General features: G+C 47.1%; 1 protein-coding gene across 3 annotated transcripts; it reads right to left on the reverse strand.

Annotated features, from left to right (window-relative positions):
- Window positions 1–188: 188 nt before the first annotated feature.
- Window positions 189–24,144, reverse strand: LOC309336581 (uncharacterized protein). 3 transcript variants are annotated; one of them, XM_081852571.1, is made up of 7 exons: window positions 23,988–24,144; window positions 19,342–19,802; window positions 17,479–18,212; window positions 16,744–16,858; window positions 12,797–13,545; window positions 5,345–5,474; window positions 189–880 (listed from the first exon to the last, which is right to left on the reverse strand). In XM_081852571.1, exons 2-7 carry the CDS (start codon window positions 19,604–19,606, stop codon window positions 486–488), a joined length of 2,388 nt encoding a protein of 795 aa, XP_081708697.1. In that variant the 5' UTR covers window positions 19,607–19,802; window positions 23,988–24,144; the 3' UTR covers window positions 189–485. The 3 variants fall into 3 exon arrangements, with proteins under 3 accessions (XP_081708697.1, XP_081708695.1, XP_081708696.1); XM_081852569.1 differs by having other exon boundaries at window positions 19,342–19,798; window positions 23,988–24,139; XM_081852570.1 differs by having other exon boundaries at window positions 19,342–19,905; window positions 23,988–24,139.
- Between the last annotated feature and the right edge of the window lie 949 nt (window positions 24,145–25,093).

A 25,093-nucleotide genomic window follows, 5' to 3' on the forward strand; every position in this document is an offset into this window, starting at 1 on the left:
AACTGCAGATCACCCCTAGAGGTGCAGTCCATTGTCTCTCAAGACAAGACGGATGCCAACGTGAGTCGATACCAGTGATTCATTCTCGTCTGGTGAGGTATTTTGCTCAACCAAAACTCGATGACCCTTGTGGTCTCTTCCAACTCTATGATTCTATGGTTCTAACCAAAAACTCTGCAGACAAATACTTCAGAATAATAAATAAAAATTAACTTTTTATTATGCATGTATATTTCATGTCAGCTCTTGGGCAAGTAACAGACTCCAAAAGATAAATTAAAACACAGATAAATTAAGCACAGTTAAAACACGACAAAAGACGCTAGAACTGATATCCCTCCAACACAATCAAATGTTAACTTATGGCTGAGTGTATACATTCTCCAACAGAGCTAGAAAAGTATTTCAAATATCTGTGTGCCCCGGCGACCCAGTGCCTGGGATTCCTCTAGCCCTGTTCATCCAGATAAATATTTGGTGCAATGTCAAAAGGTGGAAAGGGCCAGGGAACTGCAGCTGTTTTCAGCCACTTCGCTGGCTTCTCGGATGGCAAGGACGCTGGGGGTGATCATGGCATCTTCTGCCCCCGCCAAGGTCTCACAAGAGTCTGTCTGAAGAACAGCCAGAGGATGGGCATCAAGGGAGCACTTCCTTTTTTGCAACTTCCTCTGTGCATCCTTTTGCCTGCGAACCGCTGCTTGTTCGGGGGATTCAGTAGCCCGGCGCCGCGCATTCCTTTCGGCTTCGACGCGCCGACGCTGCAGCCGCTGCTCCGGGGTCTGCCGCGCTCTGTGGCGTCTCTGGCGCTGCCTGGCCAGGAGCCTCTTCCGCAGTTCTCGAGTTTCCATGTTGAAGCACACGTTCATCTGTATGTATCGATCTGCAAGGATGTCAAAATTGATGCGGGGCGAATTATGTTTGGAGGAGACGGCAGGAAGAAACTGCTTGGATCATGGAAGGTTGAAGTAAGTGGGAAGAGGGGACTGGCGATATGAGAACGTTCAAGTCACATTTGTGGCAGACTTCTCTTTACATAGGAAGCTGCCTTTTGCTGAGCGAAACCATCTGCTCTGACTGGGGCAGCTCTCCAAAGTTTCATTCAGGGGACATTCCAAGTTTCACTTGGGGTCATCTTGGACTCACAGCTGTCCATGGAGGCGCAGGTCAATTCTGTATCCAGGGCAGCTGTCTACCAGCTCCACCTGGTACACAGGCTGAGACCCTACCTGTCCACAGACTGTCTTGCCAGCAATGCGCTCTACATGGGGCTACCTTTGAAGGTGACCCGGAAACTACAACTAATCCAGAATGCAGGAGCTAGACTGGTGACTGGGGGCGGCCGCCGAGACCACATAACACCGGTCTTGAAAGACCTACATTGGCTCCCAGTACGTTTCTGAGCACAATTCAAAGTGTTGGTGTTGACCTTTAAAGCCCTAAAAGGCCTCGGCCCAGTATACCTGAAGAAGCATCTCCACCCCCATCGTTCTGCCCGGACGCTGAGGTCCAGCGCCGAGGGCCTTCTGGCGGTTCCCTCATTGCGAGAAGCAAAGCTACAGGGAACCAGGCAGAGGGCCTTCTCGGTAGTGGCGCCCGCCCTGTGGAACGCCCTCCCATCAGATGTCAAAGAGATAAACAACTACCTGACATTCAGAAAACATCTTAAGGCAGCCCTGTTCAGGGACGTTTTTACTGAATGACATATTAGTGTATTTTTGGTCTTTGTGGAAGCCACCCAGAGTGGCTGGGGAAACCCAGCCAGATGGGCGGGGTACAAATAATAAATTACAGTGGTGCCTCGCAAGACGAAATTAATTCGTTCCGCAAGTCTCTTCGTCTTGCGAGTTTTTCGTCTTGCGATGCACGGTTTTCCATAGGAATGCACTGAAAATCAATTAATGCGTTCCTATGGAAACCGCCTTCCCCCGACCTCTTCTGGCGGCATTTTAAAATCGCCCGGGACAGCGGAGGACTTCTCCGCTGTCCGGGCGATTTAAAAGCCCCTGGGAAGGCAAGCAGGGGGGACGAAGCCTGGGCGCTCCTTGCGGAGAGTTGCCAGCGCGCCCAGGCTTCGCGGCCCCGCCGCCCGGCTTCGGGACATCGTTCCGATGCCAGGCGGCGGGGGGAGGCTTTCTCGCCCCGCCGCCCGGCATCGGGACGATGCCCCGAAACCGGGCGGCGGGGGGAGGCGTTCCTGCCCCGCCGCCCGGCATCGGGACGATGCCCCGAAGCCGGGCGGCGGGGGGAGACTTTCCCGCCCCGCCGCCCGGCTTCGGGACATCGTTCCGATGCCGGGCGGCGGGGGGAGACTTTCCTGCCTCGCCGCCCGGCATCGGGGCATCGTTCCGATGCCGGGCGGCGGGGGGAGACTTTCCTGCCCCGATGCCGGGCGGCGGGGGGAGACTTTCTCGCCTCGCAGCCCGGCATCGGGGCATCGTTCCGATGCCGGGCGGCGGGGGGAGACTTTCCTGCCCCGCCGCCCGGCATCGGGACATCGTTCCGATGCCGGGCGGCGGGGGGAGACTTTCCCGCCCCGCCGCCCGGCTTCGGGACGATGCCCCGAAGCCGGGCGGCGGGGGGAGGCGTTCCTGCCCCGCCGCCCGGCATCTGGACGATGCCCCAAAGCCGGGCGGCAGGGGGAGGCGTTCCTGCCCCGAAGCCGGGCGGCGGGGGGAGGCTTTCCCGCCCCGAAGCCGGGCGGCGGGGGGAGGCTTTCCCGCCCCGCTGCCCGGCTTCGGGACATCGTTCCGATGCCGGGCGGCGGGGGGAGGCGTTCCCGCCTCGCCGCCCGGCATCGGGGCATCCTTCCGAAGCCCGGCGGCGGGAGGAGGTGTCCCCGCCCCGCCGCCAGGCTTCGGAGGAGGTCCGAGGACAGCGGGGAAGACGAGCTGCGCTTCCCCACTGTCCCGGAGATTTCCCTATGGGCTGTCGTCTTGCGAAGCAAGCCCATAGGGAAATTCGTCTTGCGAAGCGCCTCCAAAACGGAAAACCCTTTCGTCTAGCGGGTTTTCCGTCTTGCGAGGCGTTCGTCTTGCGGGGCACCACTGTATTATTATTATTATTATTATTATTATTATTATTATTATTACTACTACTACTACTACTACTACTACTACTACTACTTTGAGATGCTGAGTTTTGAACTTGGGACCTTCTGCACCCAAAGTAGATGCACTGCCATCTAGCTATGGCTCTCCCCTTATTTGCTATCATGGTTCTTCAAATAAACGCTCAGTCTGTCCCAAACCCAGAATAGCTTCAATTAACTCGGAATTGGAGAGGTTGAAACCTAGTCCAGCACTTCAACAGTTAACATAGTAAAAGGTAAAGGTTAATGGAAGCAGTAACCTGGAAAGTTCAAGTACTGTCAGGCTTTTGAAGGCTTCAGATGACTAAGCCTTTGCTGAGCCAACCTCTTCCTGTGTTCAGCTAGCAGAGCTCCCTGGGAGCTGTCCAGAGTCCAAATTTAATCTTGCTTTGACATGGAAGAGGGTGTGGTATTCATGCGGGTGGCGCTGTGGGTTAAACCACAGAGCCTAGGACTTGCCGATCAGAAGGTCAGCGGTTCAAATCCCCACAACAGGGTGAGCTCCTGTTGCTCGGTCCCTGCTCCTGCCAACCTAGCAGCTCGAAAGCACATCAGAGTGCAAGTAGATAAATAGGTACCACTCCAGTGGGAAGGTAAACGGCATTTCCGTGTGCTGCTCTGGTTCGCCAGAAGCGGCTTAGTCATGCTGGCCACGTGACCCGGAAGCTGTACGCCGGCTCCCTCGGCCAATAAAGCGAGATGAGCGCCGCAACCCCAGAGTCGGCCACGACTGGACCTAATGGTCAGGGGTCCCTTGACCTTTACTGACATGGAAGAGGCTGTGGGTATTCATGGCCACTTTCCTTTTGGTCTCCGAGCCAAGAGTGAATTTTATTAAAGAATGTTTAAGCGCTTTCAGTTGCTCCAAAACATTCCAAAATATTTTTTTAAAAAAATGTTTTGCATGCAGAAGAGCTCGGGTTTAATAATAATAATAATAATAATAATAATAATTTATTCATTTATACCCCGCCCATCAGGCTGGGCTTCCCCAGCCACTCTGGGCGGCTTCCAACAAAATATTAAAATACAGTAATGCATCAAACATTAAAAGCTTCCCTAAACAGGGCTGCCTTCAGATGTCTTCTCAAAGTCTGGTAGTAGTTGTTCTCTTTGACATCTGGTGGGAGGGCGTTCCACAGGGTGGGTGCCACTACCGAGAAGGCCCTCTGCCTGGTTCCCTGTAAAAGTCCAATCCTTGGCCTCTTCAAGTAGGGGTCTTCTGTCTGCAGCCTTGGAGACCCCAATGGGCTGACTCGTTACAAGGCAACTTCTGATGTGCCTATGTGACTGAGAGAGAGCAGCTGGCCTGGGGCAACCCAGTGACCTTCACCGAGATATGGGAACTAGCTCTGCAAATGTGGACTTTCTTTCCTTGGAAGTTTTTAAACAGAGCTTGCATGACCATCTGTCATAGATGCTTTAGCTGAGATTCCTAGATGAGCCTTGGGGGGGTACCGTCCAACTCTATGATTCTATGAGATCTGCAAACTAGGGACTTCCTGGCTTACTACTTGAACCTCACATCCTTGGGGCCAAACTATATGATGTTCAAACTCCCACCATATCTATCTATCTATCTATCTATCTATCTATCTATCTATCTATCTATCTATCTCCTGCCAACCTAGCAGTTCGAAAGCACGTCAAAGTGCAAGTAGATAAATAGGTACTACTTCAGTAGGAAGGTAAACGGCGTTTCCGTGTGCTGCTCTGGTTCGCCAGAAACGGCTTAGTCATGCTGGCCACATGACCCAGAAGCTGAACGCCGGCTCCCTCGGCCAGTAAAGCGAGATGAGCACCGCAACCCCAGAGTCGGACATGACTGGACCTAATGGTCCCTTTACCTTTACCTTTTTATCTATCATCTATCTATCTATCATCTATCATCTATCTATCTATCTATCTATCTATCTATCTATCTATCTATCTATCTATCTATGTACAGCTGTGGGAGACTTTTCTTCTGTGCCATAGCCCCAGTCAGGTCACGCCCCTCACCGCTCAGGAGCTGCTGTTAGCTGCAGAGAGAAAAATATGTAGGTTTACAAATTGAAGCCCTTACTTGTTTTCCTTCTCTGCAGCTAACAGCAGCTCTGGAGGAAAGCAATCTACTTAAGGGCTGCTGTTTGAAGGGGACAAGGTTTAGCATCCCCTCCTCACACACTCCTACTTCCCCAGCACAAGTGCAAAAGCCATGGTTTAATGACCTCGGAAATGTTGAAACATTAATGAATCAGGCACCAGAACCCTTACTTAATAAGTTGATGTCCACCTCATCCTCTGTTTTGGCCTCCAGGGGGAGCCTCTGGATCGTCTTTGGGGAATCTGAAGGGGCTCCAGATGACTCCAGAGAATTCAGCTCATCCTCTGGTAGGAACAGCACCTGCAATTCAAATAGGCATCTATTGCTCAGTGAACAAACAAAGTGCAAATGACAAGGGACTAGGACCTTCTCTGGCCTAGAGGGAAAATCAAGTGGCAGTCGCAGTGCAAATCAGGAACCAGGGTCAACGTCAGATGGACTTTGGTGTGATTACAAATATCTAAACAAAACGACTAAATTGTCTGCTGCTTTCCCACTTTTAGAAACACCCCCACCCCCACCCCCAATCAGGCAATAACATAATGAATGAGTAAGGACTCAACGGTAGAGCATTTACTTTGCATGCAAAACGTTGGGGGTTCAATCCCCGACATCTCCAGGCAAGGATGAGAAAAGGATCCCCGGCTGAAAATTTTCAAAGCTGCTTCCAGTCCGAACCAACAGCCTGACTCAGGAAATACAGGAAGCTGCATTAGGCTAACACAATCCCAAGCAAACTGGGCATTTGGGGTGGATTCAACACCAATCGAAGCTGCAATGTACTTTTTTTTTTTCAGGGGACTCTCCCTAAAAAGTACATCTCTTTATTTGAAGAGCTCTTCAAGCATGCTAAAATTAATACGTCAATAGCTTTTCGTGTCTCCGACCTCCCGCCCCTTAAAATGTGAACAATGGAAGGGAAATTTGTTCTTTTTTGCCATTATGTCTCGGAAAACATTACAATAAAAACAATTTCCACGTAAAGCTTTGAAATGGACTGAATGTAACAATTAAGCCTGCTTTTTTTACCCTAATCAGACATTCAAATTCAATTACATTGGGATATTGAGAAATACCTTTGAGGTCTTTATACAGCACATAGAAGCATAATGTGAGTTGTATCAAGCTAAGTTAATAATGGATGATATGAATATGCCTGCGGAAAAAGTTAAAATTTTCAGAGGAATCTATTCTTTTGAACAACGTGCCTGCTATATGGAATTTGACAACTGGACAGCTCCATTTAATCAATAGACTGAAGATATTGTGGGAATGTTCTGGGGTGCAGGAGAGGATATATTGACTAATTATATCCTTATCCAACTTGTACTAACAAGTTCCCAAAATATCAGCAGAGTTTATAGACATTCCCCTTTAAGTTCGCAACGGTAACGCTTGCACAGGTTCGCTAGAACCTCTATAATAATTACTCTGGTAATTTCCCCTTTGTTCCCTCTTAAAATACAAGACACGACACAGTCTTTATAAAAGTATAAAAGAGTTTACTCACGTTCTGTTCACAATATGATCCCAGAAGGTAGGCAGGCTTAAAAAGGTTACATGCACTTAGAAACATGCACTTATAGGAAGATAGTACTGTCCTCTCTTGGCTGAGAGCCAAGAGGGCATCCTTAGATGTTTCCTCATCGAAGGAAGATGGCAGAGAGGCAAGAGGCAAGAGGCAAGAGGCAAGAGAGAGAGTGGCTGCCTGCCCTGTGCTTTTATCATTACCTGCACAGGTGAGGCCACACCCACCTCTGGTCACATGCGGAGGAAGTCCGTCCCCAGGAAGTTTACCTGCTTGCTGGACAGACATCCCTCCCCATGTTCTAACATGTACACTCTAGGAATGTTGTCATTGACTGCTCCTGTGTTTACATCCCACATACCCCTTCTCAGGCAATACAACATACACAAAACATAAACAACTTTATTCAACCACCCAGAGTCCCAGTTTGACACGTAGATTCTGGAAACTCTCTCTTGGTAGGGGTTTCGTCAGGATGTCAGCAGTCATCTCTTGGGTGCTGCAGTAGGATAGTTCCACAAGTCCATCCTGGATCATCTGGCGTATGTAGTGGTATTTAACCCCAATGTGTTTTGTTCTGGCCAGGAACTTCTCACTCTGCGTCAGCTTCAGGCAACTTTGATTGTCCTCTAGCAAGCTGACAGGCCCTTTTCTCACCAACCCAAAGTCCTTTATGAGTTGATCAAGCCAGGCGATCTCTCTGCAGGCTTCTGTTGCTGCAACGTATTCTGATTCTGTGGAAGATAATGCTACACAGCTCTGTTTATAACTGCCCCATGAAACAGGTCCATCACCAAACATGAAAACATGACCACTTGTTGATTTATAATCAGCATTATCCCCAGCCCAATCCGCATCAGTATACCCAACCAACTTAGGGTCTCTGACGGCTGGTAACCTTAATTTACAATTCATGGTACCCTTCAAATATCGCACCACCCTCTTTACACCTGCCCAATCATGCTCAGTGGGAGAATTCACTTTTCTGCTAAGAATCCCCACAGCATTTGCTAAGTCAGGTCTACATGTGGTAACTAAATACAAAAGTTTACCAATCGCCGACCTGTAGTCATTGTTGTCTGGCAACTGCTTCGAATCCTGCTGATTCTTCAGGAAGTCAGTAGCCATCGGTGTAGCAACTGGATGTGCGTCTTGCATCTGCATGTGCTCAATCAGCTCGTGGATCTTCTGTCTTTGGCTGAGAAGAAATGAGCCGTCCTCTTCTCTTTCCACCTGGATCCCGAGGTAGTACTGGACATCTCCTAGCTCCTTGACCTCCACCTCTTTGCTAAGGTGTTTTACTATCTGTGTATAGTCTTTCTCACTTGCTGTGGCAATAATCAGGTCATCAACAAAAGCTAAGATATATGAGAATTGTCCATTATTTGACTTACTGTACAAGCACTTGTCAGCGTCGCCTTGCTTGTACCCAAGTTGCGTCAGCATTTTATGCAACTTCTGGTTCCAGGCTCTAGCAGCCTGTTTAAGTCCATAAAGTCCTTTCTGCAGTTTGCACACTAAATGTGCCTCATGTGGTTTCACAAAACCTTTAGGTTGTTTCATATAGATTTCTTCAGAAATCTGCCCGTGTAGAAAAGCGGTAGCAATGTCTATGTGTTTCACTCTCATTTTCTTGGAGGCTGCAATGCTCAAAAGCATTCTTACGCTGCTGTACCTCACGGTTGGTGCAAAAACTTCATCATAGTCTTCACCAAAACGCTGTGAAAATCCCTGTGCTACAAGTCTAGCTTTGTAGCGCTGCACTTCTCCTTCTGACCCCTTCTTAACCTTGAAAACCCATTTACTGCCAATGGCCTTCTTACCGGGAGGCAGCTCAGTGAGTGTCCAGGTCTTGTTCTGATGCAGTGCATCCATCTCCTCCTGCGCGGCCTTCCTCCAGAGACTGGCTTCTGCAGCTGGCATCTCCTGTATCTCTTCCCAAGTGGAAGGTTCTTGTGGAAACGCCGACCCTGCAAAGTAGGACAACCGTAATGGTGGGACACCTTTGTTGGTTCTGGACGAGCGCCTGACCTCTGGTTCTGCGACCGCATCAGCTTCCTCATCCTCCTCCAACGCAGGCATGTCCCCATCTGAGTCCTCATCTTCGTCTCTGGTGCCGCCAGGGTTCTGGTCCTCTGCGTCTTCTGGTGCATCGCCTGTAGGGGGCGCTGTAACACTTGAAGGCAGATTAGTACTTTGTGGAGTCTCAAAAGGGAAATATACAAATTCTTGAGTCCTTTCTGACTCATCGGAAGAATCCACAACAGTGTTCTTAGTGTCTACTTTTCCATATTCATCAAAATAAACCGCATGGTATGCATTTGTCTTACCAGTTTGTAAGTCCATAATTCTATATCCTTTGCCTCCAGAGGCGTATCCCACCAGGATACCTGCTTTTGCCCTGGAGTCAAGCTTGTGTCTGTGTTCCTTGGGCACGTGGAAGTAACACGGACTTCCAAACACACGTATGTGCGACAGATTGGGAGCTTTCCCATGCCAAAGTTCAAATGGTGTGCGCTCTGCACCTTTAGTTGGCAGTCTATTCTGCAAATAGACCGATGTGTACACTCCTTCGGCCCACAGCTTCTGTGGCAAACATGCATCCTTTAGCATGCACCTTGTCATGTCCATAATGGACCTAAACTTTCTCTCAGCTATGGCATTCTGCTGTGGTGTGTAAGGAATTGTGGTTACATGTGCAATTCCTTCCTTGGCCAGGAGAGCCTGCATTTCATTTGAGCAGTACTCACCTCCATTGTCGCTCATTAGCACAGCTGGAGCTCTTTGGAATTTATTCTTGACCATGGCAATGTATTCCTGGAGCTTGTCCACTGTCTCACTCTTCTCTTTGAGGAAATATACAACACAAAATCTTGAAAAGTCATCCAGAAATATTAAAATATATCTATTCTTTCCCAGTGAGGGAACATTCATGGGTCCACATATGTCAGTGTGCACTATGTCAAGCACTTTGTTGCTTCTTTGTTCTGCACAACGTGGAAATGAAGGTTTTACAGCCTTCTCAGTAATACAGCTTATGCACTTTGCTGGAGCTTTGTTGCTCTGCTTTACCTGCAAACCTCTTACAAGATCTCTTTTCTGTAGATCCAGAATGACGTTGGTGTCTCTATGTCCAAGCCTTCTGTGCCATAGGTCCAGATCTGCTTCATCCTTCTGGCTGGAATGTGCCACTTTTGCAGACTGATTCTCTGAAAGATCAAGCTCATATACACCATTGATTAGCTCTGCTTGAGCAAACACTTTGCCATTTCTAGTCACTTTACATTCTCCATTTCCAAATGTGATCTGGAAACCTTTCTTGTCCAAAGTGGACACGCTGATTAAATTGCAGCTCAGCTCTGGAACATACAAAACTCTAGAGATTGTGTTCTCAATGCATTCATTGTTTATATTGCATTTCAGACTCATGGAACCTGCACCTTTTGCTTTAACAATGTTCCCATCTGCAATTTCAATTTCAGATCCTTCTTCATCATTTATCTCATTAAAATAGTCCCTTTTATATGAAAAATGTGAGCTGGCACCTGAATCAATTATCCATTTATTACGTCTATTCTCACGATTCTGGACAGTTAAATTCCTTTCTTGCAGTAGCCATGTGCATTCACATTTCCCCTTCTTTTCTCCTTTTGGCTCAAAGGGGTGGGGTTTCTTGGCTTTAGGAGCCCTGCAATTCTTTGCAATGTGTCCTTCTTTGTTACAATTGAAACAAATCACTTTCTTAGGCATCTCTTTGGACTTTGTACATTGCCTAGATGCATAACTACTGTCTTTGCTTCTAGCATTTCTCACTGGAGATTCAGCTCTATCTCTGCATTCTTCTTTTAAATAACCAATCAAGTCTTTAAAAGTCAGACCTTGTCTATGATCCATCAAACTTACAAATGCGCTAAAGCGTGGTCCAAGTGATGACAACAAAAATGCTATCTTTGTATCTTCATCAAAAGCTTTGGGAGTCAGATCAATTCTTTGAATAATCTCAGTGAACTTGTTGATGTGCTCTGTGAATTCCTCTTTTGAATTCATCCTCACTCTGGTTAATTTACACACCAAGTTTCTGAAGCAGTTTATGCTAGATTCTCCATACACGCGCTCAATATCTCTTAAGATTTGAGATGCATCATCTGTACTATTTATTAATGATAGCTGCTCATCGCGAAGTCCACTCAAAATTATGTGTCTAGCTTCGCTGTTCATGCGTTTCCAAGCACTTATCTTGGCTAAAGCTTCCTCAGACGATCCCGTAGGTTGAGGGTTTAAAGCTTCCAAAATGTGCTTATAATCTAAACATGCTATCAAGCGCTGCTTCCAGTGTATGAAATTGTGTTCATTCAGCACAGGCATTCCTAGCTTTGCATCACTATCAAAAGCTGCTCTAGCCATCTTAAAATCCAAAAATTTCAAAATTCTTCAAAATTTCAAAATTTCTCAAAATTTCAAAATCAAAATCTCAAAAATCTCAAAATACAAAACAATTCTTCACTGCCTTGGGTCACTGTGAACTCTGAGGGAAGGGGGGGGGTTGCTTAATCCCCACTGCACAATGGAACAAAGGACCATGTGCTTACCAGGAAGTTAACTCAGAAAAATACTACTCAATTCAAAATCACAATCCAATGCAATCCTTCAAAAATACGCAGAAATATGCAATACTGGGGCCAATAACCCTTTGTGGGAATGTTCTGGGGTGCAGGAGAGGATATATTGACTAATTATATCCTTATCCAACTTGTACTAACAAGTTCCCAAAATATCAGCAGAGTTTATAGACATTCCCCTTTAAGTTCGCAACGGTAACGCTTGCACAGGTTCGCTAGAACCTCTATAATAATTACTCTGGTAATTTCCCCTTTGTTCCCTCTTAAAATACAAGACACGACACAGTCTTTATAAAAGTATAAAAGAGTTTACTCACGTTCTGTTCACAATATGATCCCAGAAGGTAGGCAGGCTTAAAAAGGTTACATGCACTTAGAAACATGCACTTATAGGAAGATAGTACTGTCCTCTCTTGGCTGAGAGCCAAGAGGGCATCCTTAGATGTTTCCTCATCGAAGGAAGATGGCAGAGAGGCAAGAGGCAAGAGGCAAGAGGCAAGAGAGAGAGTGGCTGCCTGCCCTGTGCTTTTATCATTACCTGCACAGGTGAGGCCACACCCACCTCTGGTCACATGCGGAGGAAGTCCGTCCCCAGGAAGTTTACCTGCTTGCTGGACAGACATCCCTCCCCATGTTCTAACATGTACACTCTAGGAATGTTGTCATTGACTGCTCCTGTGTTTACATCCCACAGATATGACTAGACGTGCAAGTTATGAATGGATTGTTTAAGGACATAGACTTTGCATGGACAAGTAGAATGACATTTGGAATGCATTTATACAAAATATAGCAGTTTAAAAAGAAACATATATGTATATGGATAGTAATAATAGTAATTAGATAAGCATTTATATGGAACTGGAACTGTTAACTCTTGCAATGATATAATACTGTATAGCTTTATTTTTATTTGACATTGTTCAGTTAAACTTTTCTTAATAATAAATAATAATAAAAGCTATGTCAGGGTTGGGGGATTTTTTTCACCCCCAAGGGCTCAAATTCCCATCTGAGCAACCTTCTGAGATCAGTGGTGGGCCAGAGGCAAAAGTGGGCAGAGCAACCAATACAAATTTTACCTTTGTAAAGTAAGATTCTGTTCTAAATAAGGCACTTGGAAGCTGCTTTGTGCTCTAGTAGCTCTTGCCCTCTTCCCACACAACATTCCTCCATTTGGGGGCTATCTGAGGAGGAAAGTTTGTAAAAGAGGCGGGCATGCTATTAAGATGGGAACATACAATGCTGCCGTATAATGAGTCAGACCATTGGTCCATCTAGCTCAATACCGTCTACACTGATTGGCCACGGCTCTCCAGGCAGCCTACTCTCCAAGCCACACTGGGAGATCTTTGCCAACGCTATACTGGACAAGCTAGGAATTGAGCCTTCTTCGGGCAAAGCAGATGCTCTATGACTGAGCCACAGCCTTTCCTGGAAGTGGCTGGGATGACCCCAAAGACTGGCACACCCACCTTGGGCTCCTGTTTCTTGGGCTCCTGCGGCCTCAGGAGGAAGACCTCCGCCAGGGCCACCGCCTGGGCACAAGTCTCTGGACGGCGTTCCCTAACCCAGCTCTCCATCTCTACAGGGAGGACGCTCAGAAACTGCTCCAGGATCAGCAAATCCAAGATCTGCTCCTTCGAGCGCCTCTCCGGCTTCAGCCACTCGTGGCAAACCTCCCAGAGCCTCTTGCAGACGTCTCGGGGCCTCTCAGCTTGCCGACAGCGGAACTGCCGGAAACGCTGGCGCAGAGCCTCCACGCTGACAGCGTCCTCGTCGAGAAGCATCTCCTCTTCTGCTTTCTTGGAGGAGTCTGCGTTGTCAGAAGCCTGCTGAGCTTCTCTGCTCAGGCCTGTCTGCCTTTGGGTGACCCACAGTCCTTTGGGCCACTGGCTGACATCGCTCCTTCTCATCGATGAGAGGACCCTGCTGTCCTCCTCTGCAGGCTTCCCCGAGGCAGGTGGGGTCTGTGGGTTCTTCCACCCTGAGGGAGGGGACTGCATTGTGCTAAGGAAGTCCTGCAACTGGGCTTCCCAGCGCTCTCGCTGCCCCTCCTCAGGCTCCAGTTTAATTGGCTGCAGTGCTGCTGCCCCTTCCAGTAACTCCACTGTGGTCTCCATCCGGACCATGTGAAGGTCTCCTTCTTGCACTGCCAAATCTTCTCCCAATTTGGCTTGTCCTCGGTCCTGCATCTTCCTTTTCGCTTCGGGCCACACCTGAGCTGGAAAGGAGAAAGCAATGGGTTTTATTTGCTAGCTCCCTTAAAACATCAGCACAAGCCAGGAGTAGCCAATGTTGTGCCTTCCTTCCAGTGCTTTACCAGCACTGGCTCCAAACGAGTATCGGGTCAGGTTTAAGGTGCTGGTTTTGACCTTAAAAGCCCTTTGTGGCTTAGGGCCCTTGTATTTATGGGACCACCTCTCCTGGTCTGCCCCGCAGAGAACCTTAAGGTCCATGAATAATCATAGTTTAGAGCTCTCGGGCCCTAAGGAAGTCAGATTATCCTCCACCAGGGCCAGGGCCTTCTTAGTGATGGCTCCGACCTGGTGGAATGCTCTGTCCCATGAGACCAGGGCCCTGCAGGAATTGATCTCCTTCCGCAGGGCCTGTAAGACAGAGCTATTCCGCCTAGCTTTCAACTTGAACTTAGCCTGATCTTTTATTCCCCTTCCTTCCCTCCCCCTTTTATGAAGATTACCCGCTCTGGGATCCCACAGCTAATTCTCCCCTGGTCTCTCGCTGGCCCAAATAGGAATAATTTAGCCAGCTAGCCCTGGTGATCATCTAATGTTTATGGATGGATTTCCCCCCCTAAATTGATTTTTGAATTCTGAATTTATTGTTATTCACGTTTTATACTGTATTTTATGCTGTTTTTTGTTGCATCAATTAAGTGATTTAAATTGGTTGTTAACCGCCCTGAGCCCGGTTTTCTGAACCGGGAAGGGTGGGGTACAAATAAAAAATTATTTATTTATTATATTACACTGCCGGACTCCAACCGCCATCAGGCCTAGAAGGCATGGTCAGTGATATGGGATGGTGGGACTTATAGTCCATCAAGATCTGCAAGGCACCATTTTGACTAAAGGTCTAATTCTCATCCTAAAGATCTAATTCTCACCAAAGTGGTCGGCCTCTGTTTGGGCTGTTTCACTTCAGGTGGCGGGTGGAGGGTTCAAACAATGGAATGCTCCTCCATGCAGAGAGGGGAAGCAATGCACACAGAAAACTAGCATGTCAGGGAAAAGAGGTCTAGCTTAGCCTTCCCTCTGACGTGGTAGCTTTCTATACGCAAGGATCTTTGGGAAGAGACAGAGGGGCATGTGCTCATGAAAGCATCCCGTGTGTCAATTTACACTTACATTAGCAGCACAGCACAGAACAGGAGTCCCCAACCTTTTTGAACTAGTGGGCACATTTCGAATTTTGTAACTGGGGAGGGTGTTGCATAACATAAAATGGCTGGGGTCTCATTTCACAGAAGCTGCTTAGAAAGTACCTACACACTTTGCCCCATGATGGTCTTCCCACTAGGGTTAAAGACTTGCTTTTTAAAAGTGAAAGCTCAGTGTCCTGGACACCTGCCCTGCAGCACGACTGAGAGCCGCCGTGGTCACCATGATACCCGTGGTCACCAGTTTAGCCACCCTGGTGGAGAAAGCGGCAGTGACTTGCCCAAGGTGCTCTTCTCTATCAGAGGCAGTATACCTCTTAGAAGCCACTTTGGCATATAAGTGGTATATTTTTATTTATTCATTTATTTATTTATTGAATTTATATACTGCCCTATACCTGGGGGTCTCAGGGCGGTTCACAGAATAAAATCAAGATATAAAACCACAAAATACATAATAAAAATAAAAACAACAACCCAATAGTGCCCCCCCCCAAAAAACCACATTTTAAAAGGGCATAGGATGTAAATCAGATCAACCAAAGACCTGGTTAAAAAGGAGTATTTTTGCCTGGTGCCTAAAGGTGTATAATGAAGGCGCCAGGTGAACTTCTCTGGGGAGACCATTCCACAGACGGGGAGCCACTGCAGAGAAGAGCCTCAGAAGATGATCTCAGGATCTGCGTAGGTTCATATGAGAAGAGGCGGTCCTTGAGGTATTATGGTCCTGAGCTGCTTAAGGCTTTGTAGGTTAAAGCCAGCACTTTGACTTGGGCCCAGAAACCACCGTATTTTTCGCTCTATAAGACGCACCAGACCACAAGACGCACCTAGTTTTTGGAGGAGGAAAACAAGAAAAAAAAATATTCTGAATCTCAGAAGCCAGAACAGCAAGAGGGATCGCTGTGCAATGAAAGCAGCAATCCCTCTTGCTGTTCTGGCTTCTGGGATAGCTGCGCAGCCTGCATTCGCTCCATAAGACGCACACACATTTCCCCCTTACTTTTTAGGAGGGGAAAAGTGAGTCTTATAGAGCAAAAAATACGGTAATTGGTAGCCAGTGCAGTCAGACCAGGATTGGTGTAATATGCTCAAAGCATCTTGCTTCGGTGAGCAACCTGGCTAGTGAATTCTGCACTAGCTGAAGTTTCCAAACCATCTTCAGAGGCAGCCCTACGTATAACGCATTGCAGTAATCTAACCTTGAGGTCACCAGAGCATAGACAACAGTAGTTAGGCTATCCCTGTCCAGATAGGGGTGTAGCTGGACCACCAGCTGAAGCTGATGGAAGGCACTCCAGGCCACTGAGGCCACCTGAGCTTCAAGCGACAGCAAAGGATCTAGGACCTACCCCAGGGTACAAACCTGCTCCTTCAGGGGAAGTGTAACCCCATCAAGGGCAGACAACCTCCCAGTCATCTGGTCTAGGGAACCACCCACCAACAGAGCCTCAGTCTTATCTGGATTGAGCTTCAGTCTGTTGGCTCTCATCTAGTCCAGTACTGAGGCAAGACACCAGTTTGTTGGGAATCACAAGCGTAGAGTGGTGCAGTTGTGCTCAGGTCCTGCTTGGGGTCTTCTCGCAGGCGATTGGCTGATGCCTGTGAGAACAGGATGCTAAATTATGAGGGCCTTTGGCTTGAGCCAGCCAGGCTCTTCTTCGGGACTTATGTGATGATGAAGAAGAAGAAGAAGAAGAGTTTGGATTTGATATCCCGCCTTTCACTCCCTTTAAGGAGTCTCAAAGCGGCTCACATTCTCCTTTCCCTTCCTCCCCCACAACAAACACTCTGAGAGGTGAGTGGGGCTGAGAGACTTCAGAGAAGTGTGACTGGCCCAAAGTCACCCAGCAGCTGCATGAGGAGCGGAGACGCGAACCCAGTTCCCCAGATTACGAGGCTACCGCTCTTAACCACTACACCACACTGGCTCTCATGGCCGGGTGGGGATTTGAACGCTGCTCTCCCAGGTTGTAGTCCAGCACTCTAACCACTACACCACATTGAGGAACAGATCTTTACCCAACACGATGGCTCTACTTTTGCCTTTCCGCAGTCCTTCTGTGCAAAGTTGTGCTGTTGGCTCCTCCTCTGCCTCTGGTGAGCTAGCAACTGCCTCTTCAAACATCAGGTTAACCTAAAAATAAAAAAATGAAGGATTTATAGAGCATGTTAAGCAAAGCACCGAAAGCGGTTTGTGTGATTTTGACAACTCTGCAAAATAGGCCAGTATTGTTATTTTTATTGTTTAACAGTTTAGAAGCAAGATACAGTCAGACCTTGGTTTTCAAATGGAATCCGTTCTGGGAGTCCATTTGACTACCAAAATGTTTGAAAACCAAGGAGCGGCTTACGATTGGCTGCAGGAGCTTCCCACACTCAGTCGGAAGCCGCAGAAGCCACGTTGGATATTTGTCTTCTGAAAAACGTTCACAAACTGGGACACTCACTTCTGGGTTTGTGGTGTTCAGGAGCCAAAACGTTTGAGTCGCAAGGCGTTCAACAACCAAGGCACGATTGTATTACAAAATGAAATAGGGAGTACAAACAAAGAAAAAACAATAACATTTGTTTCCTCTAAAATTTGTATCCTGAACTGCCTTGTGTAAAGTAACACAGAAAGACCATATGCAAATCAAAAGTGAAATGAAATAAAATTATAAACTGAAATGGCAGGCACCTGGAAGTGTCCTCCGCAGCCTCCCTGCAAAGATTGTCTCTGGGCACCTTGAAGGATTCACAAATAGATGTTCTCACCTGCTGCTTCTGGTCCTCAAGCTCCTGCGACCCAAGCAGGAAATCCTCTGCCATAATCACTGCCTGGGCGCAAGTCTCTGGGCCATGCCCCTGAACCCAGCTCTGCATCTCCGGGGGCAGGATGGCCAGGAACTGCTCCAGGATCACCAGCTCCAGGATCTGCTCCTTGGTGTGCTCCTCTGGCCTCAGCCACTGGTGGCAAAGCTCCTGGAGATGCCTCCACAATCCCATAGGTCCTTCGGCTTCTCGGTAGCAGAAGTGCCTGAAGTGGTGGCATCGGGCCTCCAAGCTGCTGAGGTCTGGACTCTCTTCTTTCACTCTTGCGGGAGAATCCACGCGATGCTCACAGGCCTTGAGGGATCCTCTCGAAAAGTCAGGCAGGGTTCGCTTCGTAAGCTCGCTCCGAGGCCACTGAGTGGTGTCTGTCACTCCATTCACAGACAGAATGAGCAAATCCCTAGGGCCCTCTCCAGACTCAGGATCAAGCAAGCATGGATCGTCATGTTCCGTGTGAGGGGGTTGTGCCGGCTGCATGAAGCCTTGCCACTGGGTTTCACAGTACCCGTCCTCCGGTTCCTCCTTTACTGGGAACGGAGACAGCCTTCTTGACAGCTCTTCAGTGGTCTCAACCTGGACAACATGCAGGTCCCTTCCTCCTGCCTCAGGCATCTCCCCTGTTTCAGGCTCTTCAAAGTCCTGGTCCTCCATTTTGACTTCTGGTGGTATCCAGTGCCCTGTAAATAAAAGACTTCTTAGATCAGGCACATCAGAACTATGTACGGTGGTACCTCAGTTTTCAAGCGTCTCGGAGGCCGAACATTTCAATTTTCAAACGCCGAAAACCTGGAAGTACGTAATTGCTTCCGTTTTCGAAGAACGCACCTCAGAAGTCAAATTGTTTCTGCAGTGTGTTTTTCAATTTTTCCAACTGAACTTGTAGCCAGCCCTTTGTGCTTCGGTTTTCGAACGTTTCGGAAGTCAAACGGTCTTCCAGAACAGATTGCGTTTGAGAACTGAGATACCACTGTACTCCCATGGTTAGAGCTTTAGACCACGGATGAGGAACCTTTTGTTTTTTCCTAGCAAGGGTTGAATTCTCTCAGTGGTCGTCTGTCAAGGGTTGTGTACTGGTAGTGGGCAGGGAGGGCTTCAGTAAGGAAGCCAAAACTGGATGGGGCCCAAAAGGAGGTGGGGTTTCTCTCTCTTTCTGCCACATTTGTTTCTCTTCACATTTACCCTTCCTTGCACATGGAATTCGACTGAAGACAATTCTGAGCTCAACAGACCAACAGTCTGACTAAATATTTCTTATAAAGCAGTGCACAGTAATACAAAAATTAAACACATTCATAATAGCAATCTGTAAAACATAATTTAAAACTCGCTCCCCCCCCCCCTCAGACAGAGTAATTGCCACACACAGGAAGAACAAGGATATAGATTTGAGTGCCTCACCTGTAGTTTTATAATTTATTGTGTAAATACGAATGGAAGTTGTTAATATTGCAGTTGTTGCATAAGGGATTGGTATTTTGACCAGAGTGTAATTGAAATTAATAAGATTTTGGAACGCAGAAATAAAGTAAACCATCAAACCACCAATTCTAGCACGCAGGGGGGGGGCACCTAAATTATCTGAATGATTGGTATTAGTAATTGTATTATAATTTGGCATTGTTATAATGAGGCAAGTATTGGATTATTGTAACTGAAAATTAATAAAAATTATTATAAAATTAAAAATAAAACTCGCTCCCCCACCTGCCTCCTGGCCACCAACAACAACCAAAGTGATAAACACCCAGGGATGACATTAAACTCAACCCAGGAAGAGCCATGGAAATGCATATCTGTAGCTTTTACCAAATGTTTGGTGTGGCGTAAGCGGCGATGCCCGAGAGGACCCTGCCTTCCTCAGCCCCTCCTCAGCATCTTTCCTCCTTTGCCTCATGAGGCGCATCCTCTTCCAAGAGTCTTCCCTGTGCTTCTTTTGGTATGCGCTGTCCAGCTTCCGGTCTTCCCTGATCATCTTCATTGCTCTCCTCGCCTTCTCTCGCTCAAGAAGTCTCTGCTCGTCGCTTTGCCTCGCCCGGCTCTCTCTCTTCCTCTCGGCGGCGCTCTTGCTCATCGTGCAGAAAACCGGCACCCTTCGTTCAGCAGTTGTTTCGTGAAGTTTTATATATTTGAAAATTCATGAAACGACAGGTGACTGGGCTTCACGTTATAGGGGCTGGCTCCCACCATTTCCCGACAGGGTCTTTGTCCCAAAAGGCAAGGGAAGGGACTGTGTTCAGCTCCGGGGTGAATCCATCTCTTTGGCCTAGCTGGGAAGAGTCAGAAAGGGAGAGAAGCTTCTGGGAGAAGCCTGTAAATTTCTTCCACAATTGAGGAGAAGCTGGTGGAGTGTAAGACCTATATGGGCAATCTCTGGAAGATAAATGGTATTTTGAGGCGTTAATGATCTAACAGTTACCCTTCCTGCCTCTGTTTGCTTTCCCCTCTCTATCTCTTTTTGAGCTCTTTGATGGCTGAGAACAGCCTTTAATGCCCTAATCTGTTGGAAGGAAGTGATATTATTGGGTACTTTCTTTTGATGTTGGACATTGTTTGAAGAAAGTGAGGCATTGGGGGAGGTGGCTAATAAATACAGTCATATCTCAGCTTACAGACGTTTCTGGTTGCGTTTTTTTGGGTTGCGGACCACCAAAACCCAGAAGTACCAGAACAGGTTACTTCTGGGTTTTGGCGCTCATGCATGCGCAGAAGCGCTAAATCACGCTTTGCACATGCGCAGAAGCACCGAATCACAACCCACGCGTGTGCAAACGTCGGTTGCGAGCGCTGCGGGTTGCGAATGTGCATCCCGCACGGATCACGTTCACAACCTGAGGTCCACTGTAATCTGCGCATAGCCAGTCAGGCAAGCCACGCAGGCTAACAGGCTAGCTATCTATAAATCAGATGATTTTGGACCAAGTTCTTTGAGGCTCGTGCATGGACTGATCAGCAAATCAAGGCTACCTGGGAAGTCGCTTCGCCACTTCTTGAGGGCTTTCAAGTGGCAGAAAGAAGTGCTTGCTTGGTATGTATATATTGCATGCTGTGTAGAATAAAATCGCTAATCTTCTCACTCACTTGTGTTTTGTATTACTTCTGGATCTCATTTTAAAAGAACCAGCTTGCATTTGCTAAGACAAGACCTTAAGAAGTGCCCATTTGCTGGACCAAAGGCCCAGTGAGCTCACAGGCTGACCTGGTAAGGTAAGAGGTAAAGCACCCCTGGACGGTTAAGTCCTGTCAAAGGCGGCTACGGGGTTTCGGCACTCATCTCACTTTAAGGCCGAGGGAGCCAGTGTTTGTTCACAGACAGTTTCTGGGTCATGTGGCCAGGACTAAACTGTTTCTGGCGCAACGGGACATCATGATGAGTGCCAGAGCACATGGAAATGCCGTTGACCTTCCCACCACAGCGGTGCCTTTTGATCTACTTGCACTGGCGTGCTTTCGAATTGCTAGGTTGGCAGAAGCTGGCAAGGAGCAACGGGAGCTCGCTCCGTTGTTGGGATTCGAATTGCTGACCTTCCGATCGGCAAGCCCAAGTGGCTCCGTGGTTTTGTACCACAGCGCCACCCGCCCGATGGGAAGCCCACAAGAAGGAACCGAGTGCAACAACACTACTCTTCCCCACTTGTGATTCCCAGCCACTGGCATTCAGAGGCATCCTGCCTGCCTCAGACTGTAGAGGCAGAACCATTGGCCTGCTGCCTATTTCTTGGAGAGGGCTCTGACAGAAGAATTATATTAAAATAAATGTTGCCCTGTCTTGCATGGTTCACATATAATACATCGTTTTGAACAGAGCATATCATCAAGCTCTGAAAAAATGTTTAAAATCATGCATATCAACTGTACATTATAGGAAAGAAATGGATTGTATGCTTGGTGGGGATACAGGAGCGGGGAGGGTTAGGTTTTTGCCTTTGAGGCATCCCTTGAAGACTAAGACTTTTTATGCTGACAGGCCTAGGCTAATTAGCCAGTCATTTTAATGCATGGGTAGACAAACTAAGGCCTGGGGGCCGGATGCGGCCCAATCACGTTCTCAATCCGGCCTGTGGACGGTCCAGGAATCAGCGTGCTTTTACATGAGTAGAATGTGTGCTTTTATTTAAAATGTATCTCTGGGTTATTTGTGGGGCATAGGAATTCAAAATATAGCCCGGCCCCTGGACTATAGCCTCTGACAAGGTCTGAGGGACAGTGGGCCGGCCCCCTGCTGAAAAAGTTTGCTGACCCCTGTTTTAATGGATATATTATTTTGTTTTTATGGAGTTTTGTTTTATTGTACTTGGCTGCTCACACACATACATATATATGTATATATTATTATACAGCGCTTTGATATTTTTTATACAAGTTGGTGATATACTAACAAACATTTATAAAGAAATTGATTTATTAGTCACTTTTTATATAAAAAGCTTTTGAGACTTGCAAAAGATTAAGAGGTTGACATTTTCATGGAATTACCCCCATGGATAACCATTAAAAATTAGGTATATTTTAAAATGCTATATAACAAATAGATAATTGTAGTCATTTTGTGGGTTGCATTTTGTTTTATGATTTCATCTGACTTTGGCTTATGTTTTGTCTAATCCTTGCCTGAGACTGGTGTTTTTCAGTATCAAATGCCTCTTTGAACATTGGCAGAATAACACACACACACATATATATATCTAATTAAATAACCCTGATACTTATATAGCTATAATACTGCTTTTTAAAAAATGTTTAAATATTGCTATATACATTTCCCTGATATTTTATGTGGGGGCAGTAAACAGTTCCTTTTATAAAATAAATAATGTGATGAAAATTATCTCCCAAACATAATCTGTTTAGCTCGGACTGTGTGTGTGTGTCCGTCCACAGGTAACAGATTTAACTATATACAAAACCAACTAAAAACCAGCTTTTATTAACCCTCACTTTTTAATAATTCTTTTTTAAAAAGAGAAGCTGAATATGAAATAGGGCATTCGATTACAACAGATGTGATCATTAATCCCCACAATGCATGCATAATCTGTGTAATCTGTTCAGAGGCTGCTTGGTTTGTGGTTGCCATGGAAACCAGGGAACACCAAGGCTAAATCCTGCTAAAGTGAATTTGGATGAAAGCTTGCTTCTCACAAGAGGCGGAGGGGGTCGTGAAACTGTTTCTGAGTCTCCTAATGAGGAGGTGAACTCACATGACACACACACACACACACACACAAAACAAACAAACAAACAAACAAACAAACAAACAAACAAACAAACAAACATATATTGCACATAGAAAAGTAGCTGGTCAGGAAGAAGCTTCTGGCCTAGATTTTTCCCTGACATACTAGTTTTCCCACATACAGGTAATCTTGCTATATTTTAATGGAGCAACATTCAGTCATGTGAGTCTTCATCTGTTGTCTAAAGTGGCACAGTTAAGGTTTGCCTCCTTGTCTGATGTACGTGGTTACCAATGGAAAACCATTAAAAGTAGTCATTTGACCATGAAGACCAACTCCAACCCCACTGCTGTGAATGGGGAGCTCATTACAAACTCATTTTAGCTCAAACTGGGCCTAGGGTTGATATACGAATTAGAGACCCCCAGGTGTATAATTTCATTGTTTTAATAGTGCTGCTTTAACTGCATTTAACCTTTTAGATTAGCTTTGAACTTCGTGTGTTCTGCATTTGTGAGTCTCTCCCTCCTACGCCATCTCTCCTTATCTGTTGTTTATTTATTTTATTTCATTTAATGAATTTATATGCCGCCCTGTAGTTTTGTGTGAGGGGGACTGGGGTCTCCCAGCAACATTCAGCACCCTTAGGAAACTAAAGGTAAAGGGGCCCCTGACCATTAGGTCCAGTTGTGGCCGACTCTGGGGTTGCGGCGCTCATCTCGCTTTACTGGCCGAGGGAGCCGTTTACCTTCCCACTGGAGTGGTACCTATTTATCTACTTGCACTTTGACGTGCTTTCAAACTGCTAGGTTGGCAGGAGCTGGGACCAAGGATTCGAACCAAGGATTCGAACCGCTGACCTTCTGATCGGCAAGCCCTAGGTTCTGTGGTTTTAACCCACAGCGCAAACTACAACTCCCACAATTCTCTGTGGGGGAAAGCCATGACAGCTGGGAGAGCAGTATGACACTGCTTGAAATGTGCAACGCAAATGGGGCTGTGTGTGTGTGTGTGTGTGTGTGTGTGTGTGTGTGTGTGTGTGTAAAAGCAACTAGATTACCCAAATACATAGAACAGGATTTGTTTTACAACAATGTGCAAAAGAGGAAAGCATCCTGGCAAGCCACGTGCTTAGCTGTTTCATGGGGCAGGTGTTCCCCGCTCCCCGCCTGCCCCCCCCCGATTTCTCCTCTGCTTCTCCTGCTTGGGGATCTCCTCTTCTGAATCATGCTTCCCCCCCCCCCGCCGCGCCGCCCCCCACAACCTCCTTGAACTCACCCTCCCCTTGCAAGGATTTCCAGCAGGGGACGCGGGCAGGAAGTCCCCGGGCAACACTCCTTGCACGATTCTGATCGCAGGCTGGCATGTGCAAAAGGGAAGCTTTTTTGGTGGTGGTGGGGTGTTGTGGGGGGTGGGTTCCCCTACCGAGAAAGGGGAAAGGGGGGGGGGCGGGACAGGAAAGTGACATACATTGCTCCCTTTTCCCATTTCAGGAGCTCTCTAGGCAGGAAGACTCTCTGCATTTAACCCTTCCAGTAGCACCTTAAAGACCAACTAAGTCAGTTCTAGGTATGAGCTTTCGTGTGCATGCACACTTCTTCAGATACACAGCTCACGAAAGCTCATACCTAGAACTAACTTAGTTGGTCTTTAAGGTGCTACTGGAAGGAAAAAAAAAATTATTTTGTTTTGACTATGGCAGACCAACACGGCTACCTATCTGTAACTGCATTTAACCCGTTCAGTCTCTTTTCAGGAAAGCTGGCTTTTCCTTATGGAGCAGGGAGCCAAGACAAAGGCCAACTAAATCCTACTCAGAGTAGACCCACTGAAACTAATGAACCTGAATTAATCGATTAACTTAGAATCATAGAAACAAAACCTCTACAATACCTTGGATAGCTCAGTTGATAGAGCAGGAGTCTCTTCGGCAAAGGATTCCTGCTGTTGCTGGGGATTTTACCTGATGACAATTGTGGTCCCTTCTAACTAATTCTACAATTCCATAGGATTGTCAAGTTGGAAGGGACCCCCAACGGTCATCTAGACCAACCCCCTGCGATGCTGGAATCAGCTAATGGGCTCTTACTGTCAGAAAGTTCTTCCTAGTGTTCAGCTGGAATCTCCTTTCTCGTAACTTGAACCCAACGGTTCTGGTCCCTGAACAAGCTCGCTCCATCTTCCATGTGACAGCCCTTTGACCGAGTCCACTGCATGCATGCCAGCCGAGATACTGCAATCTCTGTGTGGTGGCTTGTACCAGGCTGAAAAGACATCCCCCTCCATAACACTAAAGCTGACCAGATGATACTGGTCTAACAATAATCTCTCCCTCCGCCTAGCAGCCCCTAGCCTGCTTCACAGCAGCCTTGTGAAGGCTAAAA

This window comes from Podarcis erhardii (genome assembly GCF_964252035.2).
Source record: "Podarcis erhardii genome assembly, chromosome: 2".
NCBI lineage: Eukaryota > Metazoa > Chordata > Lepidosauria > Squamata > Lacertidae > Podarcis > Podarcis erhardii.